The 11,695-nt window shown below is 42.3% G+C and overlaps 1 protein-coding gene across 1 annotated transcript in view; it reads right to left on the reverse strand.

Annotated features, from left to right (window-relative positions):
* LOC145402131 (nucleolar complex protein 4 homolog) overlaps positions 1-10,524 on the reverse strand; it is a 146,311-nt gene extending 135,787 nt beyond the window's left edge. Inside the window, exon 1 of the mRNA XM_080274248.1 lies at positions 10,372-10,524. Coding sequence (XP_080130374.1) covers positions 10,372-10,482 — 111 coding nt within the window. The 5' untranslated portion in view covers positions 10,483-10,524. The remainder of the gene's footprint in view (positions 1-10,371) is intronic.
* Positions 10,525-11,695: the final 1,171 nt, after the last annotated feature.

Below are 11,695 nucleotides of genomic sequence, written 5' to 3' on the forward strand. Positions count from 1 at the left end.
TAGGAAGAGGTTAATATTCAACAACCACAGAGATATGACACATCCCTGTTTCATTGATGCATGCCATAATTACGTCTGCCACTCTGCAATAATGTATGCATGCCCTAGCTAACCCTGCCATTCTACATCAATGCGTACATAGGTCATACCTCTTTTTCCCATCCTAGGATGGGATGAGGTGGAGTACAAAGCCAGGAAAAAAAATAAAATGATAGACGAAAAACTAACCAAAGTCTACCCAACTGAATGAATGGGTCATCCTCATTCACTCCCCATTAAAGCCCACAGACACCATACACAGCTGCCCTGAATAATCCTTACTGACTTTTACAGCTTGGAACAGACCTTCCCAACAATACCTAGAAAAACAAACAAACAAGTAAACACACACACACACACACACACACACACACACACACACTCTCTCTCTCTCTGTTTCTCTCTCTCTCTCTCAACCCACTGTGAAAATAAGACAGAGGCAGAGGAAAAATTTAGGAAGTGGAGAGATGGAATGTGGAACAAGAGTTTCAGAGTAAATGGAGATGGAACAAAAAAAAAAAAAGTGAAGATTTTTAGGGCCAGTGCTAACCCTGTCAAAGAGGGAGTGGGGCCATGTGCAGCTTGCCGCAAGGGTGTAAAAGGTAACTAAATCTTGTGCAGTGTTTGCGACAGGTAGATGCATAAGAGATGTACAGTACAGCTTTGGTATTAGAGGTAAGCTGCACAATAATGGCAATTTTATGTGTGGTGTGTCAGGGAGAGAATATAGAGACTCAGAGATGTGAAAGAGGTGATCTTCCTCAAGAGTATCCTCAGTGTGTTGAGAAGTTTTGATATTTGGTGGAGTTTGTTATATGCTGCAAAATGAGGCTGGAGCGAGCTCAGTGGCTTGAGTAAGGAATGGTTGAAGGAAGTTCAGGGAGCTGCTGCCTCTCCTGCACACTGGGAGGGCTCTTCATTTGTGCTGAGGGATACTTTTATGAAGCATGATTTTGGAGTGCAATGCTGTATGGTAGTGAGACCTGTGCAGTAAAGGAAGAGGATAACTGTAGGCTCAAAGATACAGAAATGATAATGATTAGATGGATGTGTAGTGTCTCCTTGAATGAAAGGCCTGTGGAGGGGGGGGATTAGGATTGTGATTGAAGATTTGAAAGGAGGGATCTATCTATCTACTGCCAGACGCCTCAATCCCGTTTGGGGTGGCCACAAACAAATCGCCTCTACGACGCCCTGTCCCCCGCCATTTCACTGCCCTGCTCCCAACTCACACCCCCCTCTCTCATATACCTCTCCACCCCATCCCTCCATTCCTGGGTGTGGAAGGTGAGAGCAGTGAATGTTGAGGATAGGGTTACAAGGCAGACCAAAGAAGACCAGAGATGAGGTCACAGAATGTGACTACAGGGATAAGGGAGGTTGTCAGAGATTGAGCAATGTGGTGAGCTGCCACTAGATAACCAAGGCCAACACATGCAAGCAAGCACATTGGAGCCGTTACAAACAAAATTATGAATATACTCTCACTATACATATACCATATACAGTGGAATCTCCTAAATCATGAGATCCTAAATAGTGGATTCATAATCTGTGGCAACATCAGGCAACAGTTTGCAATATCAGTAACTTGCAAAAATTTTATGAAATTCATGAATGCAGCCTCATAAGTGATGCTTTTCCAATGTCTTGAATAATACACGCCACCATTACCTCAAGCCCGTAAGTCTAGCTGAGTGTTAACTAATCACAGTCAAGCATGGCAATTAATAAACCAATCATATTCAAGCACAGCACTTACTCTAAGTCAATCACCAGTGCTTCCCTCCCACACCAAGCATGAAGGACACATGTGCTTGAGCCCTGGCACCCACCTGGCTCAGTGCAATGTCTCTTCTCTGTTGGCAGTGTGTGGGTCCGGTGTGGTTTATGAGAGAATTTTTTTTTTTTTTTTACCCATGCTTCTCCCACCTTCCCAGTGTTACTATGGCCAATTGTAACCCTCCTAAACCTACAACTTCTTTGAAGAGGGGGAAAAGAAGCCAATGTAGATGTAATAAGGTGGACTGACAGTGATGAGAAGAAAACCAAAGTTGCCCACTATTACAGACTCAACGAACTGATGATACACACCACCTGTGGCAACAAGGAAAAAATTTTTGAAGTGCGTTTGTGCCTATGGATCGGGACCAATTGACAGCCATGTACGATGCTGAAACATGGCTCTCATCTGGACAGGAAGGTGTTTGGAGATGTTCATGAAACGGAAGGCAAGATACAACATTGCAGCTGATGGACAAACACCGCATCCAAAGGTCAGGCTATATCGCAGTGTCGCCTGTAGACATCTTGGTACCACCTCTGAGAAGTCCTCCAAAGTTTTTTCCGAAGGAAGGGGATCAGAAGTGTGCATCTGACTGTCGGGAGGGCGTCGGCTGAAACAGCAGTGGCCTCAGATTTCCCTGAGTTTCTGAGGGCCGTTGTGGATGAGAGTGGTTACATCAGCTCGACAATATTCACCATGGATGAGACAGCCCTGCAATGGAAAATGTTCCCCAAGTTGATGAACATCTCTTGTCAGCAGAAGCAGGCAAAGGGGCGTAAACCTGACCAGTCATGGAACACATTCATTTTGTGTATAAATGCAGCAGGAGCCTTTAAAATGAGGCTAGGAAACTGTACGCCTTCAGGAACCTACTGGGTATGAGCCACTCACGGATGTATTGGCAGCAGCAAGACAGCGTGGGCTAGAACCTCCCTCATCATTGAGTGGTTTGATTTATTTGTGCAGGATGCTAAGGAGCACTGCCGGAGGGAGGGCATCCCCTTCAAGGTGTTCCTGTTGATGGATAATGCTCCATGCAACCCACAGCATCTTACCTTTTGCCACCCTGGTGTCAAGGTGCTATTTTTGTCACCCAACACCACCTCCCTTCTCCAGCTCCTTGACCAAGAGGTAACAACAAACATCAGACTCATCTATCAGTAGCTAATGTATCAAGAGTTAACCAAGGCTGTGATGGATGACACTCCTGAGATGGCTGTGCTTCACGAAATAAGGTAGGGGTGCATGGTGGGAAACTGTGACAGGGAGCTGTTGGTGGCAACACCAGCAACGACAAAGGCCGGGAAGAGGATGAAGATTTGTAGTACGACCCCATAGCCCGTCAGTCTGTCTTGACAGTGGCGGAGTTTTGGCCTTGGTACAACATTAAGGACATGACTGATGGTCTGCTTAAGGCATTGGGACAGATGAGGTCGGATGAGTTTGGCGGTTCATCCTCCTCCATCCTTATCTGCCACCACCAGGTCCTGTACAGCCCGTCGATGAGGGAGCGACCCAGGTTGTGGAACTCGCCTGCTGCCTGCCAGGGTTTAACAAAGTGACCTAAGGACATTATGGAGGTGGTTAATGCACAACAAGAGGTGACAGAGGCAGTGTTGAGTGCTGTTACGGGGGATGATGAGCATAAAGTTAGGATGGACTGTGAGAGAAAAAGAAGTGAGAATGTGACAGGAAATGTGGATCCTTTAATGAAAGACATGAGTGATTTGCTTGTGGCCACAGATACAGCAGAGGAAAAAATGGAAAGCATGGACAGAGATGAAATGAGGCATAAGAGGTTATTGTTGCTCTACAAAAGGCAGTTCAGTCTTATGAAGATCTGCACAACAATCAAGTGAATGAGTGTCACCAGGAGCTAATCACCCCTTACTCTGGCTGCTCTTGGCTAAATCCACAGCCTGGCCCTTCACTCACAGCTGACTCTCATGACGACACAGAGGCAGCTGAGGGCGATGACGACACTGCTTCTGTTGTCTCCACACTTGACTTTGAGGAGTTCCTGAGGGAGGTTGATGAAGAGAAAGGGGCAAAGAGGTGGCAGCATGAGGCAGCAACACTCTCATCTCGTGCTGAGAGGCCGTTGTCTGCCTCAAGCCTTGGAACCCCTCCCCCTTCCCCAGTCTATTCAAGCAATGTTGTCAGTCAGAGTCAGGGAATATTCTTACAATATTATTCATTTCCATTAAATATGCTTTACTAATTTCTTTTCCAGACTGTTAGTGTTCACTGGTGACCTGTTTGATGTAGGTTTGGGGGTAAGGGGACAACTTTCCAAAATGACATAAGTAATTTGTCCCCTAAGATTAGTTATTTCTAACTTGTGGAATTCTCAAATCGCAGCATGTGCCCAGTCTCATAAAGCCACGGTTGAGATTCCACTATACTGTATATTGTTTATCGTATCGTTTATAAATACTCCAGCATACTTGCATGTGCCAGCCCTGGTCACCTAATTGCAGTTCTCCACGCTCCTTGATCTCTGGCAGCCTCCTTATTCAGTCTCTTATCCCTGAGATCACATTCCATGACCTTGTCCCAAGTCTTTTTTGGTCTGCCTCTTGCAACCCTAACCCCGAAATTCGCATTCTCATTTTCCGCACTCAACTGTCATCCTCCAATCTCTCCACTTGACCAAATCATGTCAATCTGCCCCTACTTACCACAACACCAATACACTCTAGTCCCATCCTTCTTCTCAACTCTTCCGTCATAAACCTAACCCCCCCCCCAAGGGACACACTACAAAACAATCTAATCACTGTCTGTACATCTGAGCCTACAAATATGCTTTTCCTTTAATGTCCAGGTCTCACTACCATACAGCATTACATTCCTAACACATGCAACATAAAGATCCCTTAGTACAGAAGGAGAGCCTTCTCAATGTCAGGAGAAGCAACAGCTCCCTGAACTTCCTCCAGCCACTCCATACCCGAGTTACAGAGCTAGCTCCAACCCCATTTCCACATCCCCCAAATAAAACTCTTCCACGCACTTAAATAAAACTCTTCCACGCACTTAAAAGATTCACCAGCAAGATCAATCTTTTCACGTCTGACAAGCTCTACATGCTCCAACAAACACAAGGTACAAATGTAATCAGCATTATTTCACATCCCATCTGTAATACAACCACATCTCTTGCGCACCCATTTATCACAAACACTGTACAGGATGGGAGTTACTTCCCACATCCTTGAGGAAAACTGTACATGGTCACACTCCCTCTGCTTTGACTGCACCACCATCAGCCCTAGATATCATCACATTTGTTATATCTGCATTTACTCTCAAATCCTTCTGCCCCATTCTGTCTTTCTGCTTCCTAAATTTTTCCTCAGCCTCTTTCATTCTCTGAAGTCAACATAAAGTCATCAACATTTGTCACCTCTCATGGGAGTCCATTTTTATAGTCATGTGAGAGAGCTTCAAGCATCATGACAAACAAAAAAGTGATCAAGACTGATCCTTGATGCCATGATTCACGGAAAACTTGTCGCTCAGTTCTCCATTCATTCTCACCTAGATGTAAGCGGCCACATACACAACCATAACCATTCTAACCAGCCACCCCTCAATCCCAAGCTTTCTCATTGCCTACTTCACCACCTCCCATCAGACTCTCAAAGGCCTTCCCCAAATAATTAAAAACACAAGTACAGTTCCCTTTTCTTTCCTGTACATTTTTCCTGAAACTGTCAGACAATAAATATGGCATCAACAGTCCCTTTGTCTGGCATAAACCCAAGCTGCATCTCATCAACAATCACTCTTTCCGTTATCATACCTTCTAAGAATCTCTCCATTATCTTTATTATCTGCTCCAAAAGTTTTATGCCACTATAATTTTCTCTTTCCAGGGCATCAACCTTCCCGTTATGCACATTTACTGTACTCTTGGGCCAGTCATCTGGGACAACACACTCATATATAACTGAATGTATCAAATCAGTACTGGTAACTCAATCCACTCCTATCCAGTAAATCTGGTTAGGTTAGTTTTGGTTAGGGTAACAAGGAAAAAAAAAAAAACATGTACGGTAGCTAGCTATTTTGATGAATTCTGAGCTTGTTATTTTGTATCTGACTTTAACCTTGTATTGGGGTTAGGGATCATTTGCAGCAGAAATTAATCTCAAAATCAATCAAACTAGGGGTAAATCCGTCCCCTAGTAGGAAAAAAAAATAAAAAAATAAAAAAATAAATAAAATAATAATAATAATAATACCAACAGAAATAAACCAAAAAAATTCCTAATAAGCTCCTTACCTACACTAAAATTATAGATCTAGTTTGACTTCAACCCTGTACAGGGGTTAGGGATCATTTGATGCAGAAATTAACCTAAAAATCAATCGAAACAGGGGTATATCCTTCCCCTAGTGGGAAAAAAAAAAAAAAAAAAAAAAAAAATCCTGACAAATAAATAAATAAAAAAAATCTTTAGTTCCTTACCTACACTAAAATTATTGATTCAGTTGCTTAAGTCCAGTTTTCCTCATGACTGTATCTAGAAAGGCGGCATTCACTAAGAACATAAAGATTATAGGACAATAGATGGACAGCAAGTGTGTTGGAGGGTCCCTCTGGTAGAACACAAGCTTTGATGCAATTATTAATATACCGGTAAATGCATACTCCACATTTTGGTTTAGTTGATATAAAGTCATTACGGAAGAGTGTGTATCCCTTAATACAGTAAAAGTCCTATTATTCGGCATCTATGGGACCAGGATGATGCCGAGAAATTGGATTTGCTGAATAATCAAAAACCTACCCACTCTGTACCTTAAATATATTGGTGAACACTGTCATCACCACTTATGGTATTACAACTGTGTTTGGACAGAGTACTGTATACTGTACAATACAGCAATCAATACAGTGCTATATATGAATCTGAAATATATATATAAATTAGTGAACATATACAAGTGTAATGACAAAGTAGGCCAACAAGTCAGATAACACTTCCTGGATGGCCGAAATGATACGGAATATTACCAGTTCAGCACATCACTTGTATTGGTGAACTCGTCATTACTTATATTATTACAAATATGTTTGGAGTGAGTACTGTATACAGTACTTTTTCCAAGCACAAAATAAAATAGTCGGAAAATTGCATAAAATAAAGTGAAGGAATGTTAATTGGTAAGGTCTTTCTGATGAAAGTTAAGCATACATTTGGCACTCATTCTTTTGTTCGTTTTTTTGTTTACATGTGAAAGGAAGAGTATTGATGCAAACAGTAGTGTATTCCATTAACCCCTTAATAACCTCCGGCACTGAACTACCCTTTACAGTACCGATGTCAGTGATGTCGAGTTAGTGAGCTATGAAAAAACTGTGAACAATTATGGGAAGGGAACGAAGGTCACTGGCATGTTTACACGACTCTACGCTACGATTCCAAGCAGTCAAGGGGTCGGTTAATCTCAGATGTTTTCGCCCCTTTGGTAAATGCACCGTAACTTTGTAATTTCTCCCGTGATCCATAGCGAATCATAGCATGGGTTTAGGAAGCTAAATAACACATTGTTAGGTGTGCCAGACAATTCCTTTAAGAAAATAGAAGAAATTTAATCCTTCTCTGAGTATGTAGAGTAAGTTTCTTCCATTCTTCTGAAATCAATTTATTTTTCTTAAAGATGTGAAGAAAATCGTCTGGCTCACCTAGCAATGTGTTATTTAGCTTCCTAAACCCATGCTATGATTTGCTATGAGTCACGGAAAAATTGATAAAGTCATGGTGGATTTACCAAATAGGCGAAAACATCTGTGATTAACCGACCGCCTGACTGCTTGGAATCGTAGTGTAGAGTCGTGTAAACATACCAGTGACTTTCGTTCCCTCCCCGTAATTGTTCAGTTTTCTTTATGGCTCACATTAACTTCACATCACTGACATCGGTACTGTAAAGGGTTGTTCAGTGCCGGAGGTTATTAAGAGGTTAATGGGATACATTACTGTTTGCATCAATTCTCTCTCTTTCACATTAAACACAAAAACGAACAAAATTATGAGCGCTAACTGTACGTTTAACTTTCATCAGAAAGACCTTAGCAATTCATATTCCTCCAGTTTATCTTTAAGTATTTTTCTGACTTTAGGTTAGGTTAGAATTGGTTAAATTATTAGGTACAGTTAAACTCGGTTAGGTTAGGTTTAGTTAAACAGGACAGTTCCTTCCACCATTATGCTGAGGAATAAAAATACTAGAGCTGTCACAGTCATACAGCTAAAAACAATGGGGAAATTGATTTAACAAGCAACATTTATTTATGGGTAATGCATTACAGTATCAGTGGTTCATGGGCTACGCAATTACTGGTAAATGTCATTTTCAGAAAGCTGTCAAGAATGAAAGAATTTCAAGAATTAGCGAGGGGGCTTGGAAAGTAACCCTCGCTAATTTGGTGGAGGTGGTTACTGTACTGTATGATACTGTGCAATATTGTAATCAATACAATACTATACCTGAATCTGAAAAGTAAAGAAATTAGTGAACATACAGAAGTGTAATGAAACATTAGGCCTTTAGGCCTACAAGTCACAGATAACACTTCTTGGACTGCCGAGATGATTCTGGACATTTGCCGAACAATCAAAGATTTTCTCAAAACTGCCGAAATGTCGGATCTACCAAATAATCAGCTGCCGAATAATAGGACTTTTACTGTACTGACAACAGACAACAGAATCAACCATCACTCCAACTGGACATGTCAGTGTATTCCTTGTCGAAGCTATGGGAAATTTACCATAATGATTTAACCAAACCTAATCCAACCTAACCTAATTTGCATTTGACAGCCAGCTATCACATGTAAAAATGTGCATTACAAACTTAAAAATACGGCAATCACCTGGTAGACATAGGCAAAATATTTATACATGCTAAATCATCATTTATAGATTTCAGAGGTATGTTTACAAAAATCCCCAGTAGCTGTGGTAACCCAGGAAAAATAACAAGTAACCTGTTTCATTAATGCTTTACCAAATGGGCATGGCCTTTCCATATTTCCTACTAAAATTAATCTTTCACAGGTTACTCATTATCATTCTTGGATTACCACAGCTACTGAGGATTTTTATAAACTTACCTCTGAAAACTATATATACAAAATTATATATATATATACTACCAGTATTATTATTTTTTTATTTTATGTGTCCGACTCTGGGCAAAGGCTTCAGGGCCTATATCTCAGAGGCAGTAGCCTGTTCCAAGGCCCAGTAGTCCTCCTACACTTCCACATGTCACCATTTCAGCACTAACACCCACCATCCATACTGAATACATGCTAGGGCTGTCTCATACAGGACTGGTGTATTGGTATTAGCAGGGATATTTTTATGACATGTCGGTGGGTCATCTGGTAGATCAGGAAAGTCTGCTTTTTATGAAATTCATATCCTTAACCCGTTAACTGCTCTATACAGCCTGGGCTGTTCCGAGTGCGACTGCTCAATACAGCCCTGGCTGCACAGGTGAATTTCAAACATAGTGCCATGGTGACCAAGGCCGATCCATGCAAGCATGTTTGAGCCTTCAAAACTGAAACCGAAAACGAAAACGAAAACAATACAGTACATTCCAACAGGGAATCACACACTTCGATGTTCATCCATGGCTTTACCAAAGTAAATATTGAGCTAACATTTTGTTACTATATACTTTGGCATGTGTTCTCTCAATTCCTAAGACAAAATTTGGCATTTGGGAAATTTCATTTTTAACCATATGTCTGCGCACCACAGACACCTCCAAAAAACCGCCATGCACAGTTAACGGGTTAAACTATCCCCTGCCCCAGGCGGGATTCGAACCTGGGTCCATCAGGACTGTAGGCCGCCTCTCTACCGATTCAGCCATATATAAAATGAGGATTTACAATGCATATAGACTCTGCTGATGTCTACCAACAGACGGCCACATTTAACGTTCCAAACGTGCATTTTTAAATATGAAAGTCGGCTGTCAAATGCAAGTGCGGTTTGGTTGGATTAGGCTTAGTTTGGTTAAATCATTAAGTTTCCCATAGCTTTGACAAGTGATACACTGACATGTCCAATTCGAGCGAGGGCTGGCAGACAACGCAGCCAGTTGGTGAGACTGTCGGTAAACACTGCCACGGGCAACCTGGCTGCTTCCTTACATACCCCAGAATAGGTATATTTTGTCTTTTTCCGATCACTTCCTGCAGTCACAATTCAGCAAATTGACTATGTGTTGCAAATGTGCCAAAATTACTTACCTTGAGACCAAAGTTTGTTTTATTGGTGGAATCGCCGCACCCATTTGGTAAAAAATTACCCTTTCATTAGAAAATATGGAGAGGCCATGCTCGTTTGATAAATTATAATTTTTTTCCTTAAGAGGTAGTCCCGAATCGCGAAGTATACCCGCTAGATCTCTACTCGTCACAAGAGATGCCTGATAAAAGAATACTGACAAGACACTGAGGTGGTGCAGGTGCTTTACCCTATCCTACGATACATTAAGCACTCACTGACCTCCAGTCTCTGCATCACATCCACGATAATATTAGCATTCTTCACTCTATCTGCTTTGTATTCCTTGATAAGCGCTTTCATTGTCCTTCGAGCTGGTTTTTCCGGAGCCATGATGGGTAAAACACGATATAAGCAGACCCACGTACGTTCGAACAAACGGGATAACGGAGCGTATCTGAACGAAATTGCGATTTGTAAACAATGAGCTCAACTTCTTTATGCAAACAGTTGATGAGTAACATATTCATCTGTAGCAGACTGTCTAACAATATCCCTAGTCTACTGATATATTTCCATACATTTATCAATGCCATGGGGAACTTAAAACATCGTTTGTTTGAGGTCAGTGTTCAATCTCATACAGCACAGTTCCTAAACCTAAACCCGCCATCTTTAAACTTTTCAAGTTATTACTACACTGGTTCTTTATTTCTACTACACATTCTCTCTGCATTTTTATTGATTGCTTCTTTGGATCCCATTCTCCTTTTCTTTTCAATCACTTGCTCCTCTAGCTATTAAGTTATGCACTATGTGCTGACCTAAAACACTACGTAGCCCTTTGCACAGTCACAGTGGCCTAATTTATCGACACGTACCTCAAAGCCATACAATCTTCCGGCTACAGTTGTTACTGACAGACTTCTGTAAAAATCACCATAGTCAATTGCACCCACTTCAATTTACTGGTACCCCATGGTGGACATCCTTGCAATATGTTCTTGTATCTGCATAAAACACTTTTTTTTTTTTTTTCATGTTGTGACTGTGCCTCAGTTCAACTCTATAGATACTGCAATACCCAGCCGACGGAGCGACCCTGACACCATCACCCCGGGACGAGGACACGGGGAGGTGACACCCACTCCAGGAGGCCACGGGGAGGCTTGCAGGCTTCCCGCGCTGTCCCGCGCTACACCGTCCCCTATCCCCAGCTATATTACGCCCCTCTTCCACTCAGACAGACCCACGGGAAGTGCATCGGCCAAGTGCATTACCCTCTGATGGGGACAGTGCCCACCAGACTCGGGGTGGGACTTGTTCTAAGACAGTCCCAAGTAGGCCCTTGGTAGCAGAGTCCACCGGACCTGCATCCAAAAAAGGAAGAACGACCTCTGGTGCTCGAAGTCCTACTTTTCCCCAGGGGAGCAGTAGCACAGTAGTATCCATCGGATCTACTGTACTGTAGAAGGAGCGACCACCGGATCTCCTTCTGCCACCCACTCGCGGGAGCAGATGTCTCAGACCATCAGCCAGACGACCTTTACCTGCAATCCCAAGGAGGGCAGCAGGCCCGTAATGGAGTTCACCGGACCTGCCACCA

Source organism: Coenobita brevimanus, chromosome 57 (assembly GCF_032717465.1).
Source record: "Coenobita brevimanus isolate Jiangsu-jjx chromosome 57, ASM3271746v2, whole genome shotgun sequence".
Classification (NCBI taxonomy): Eukaryota; Metazoa; Arthropoda; class Malacostraca; order Decapoda; family Coenobitidae; genus Coenobita; species Coenobita brevimanus.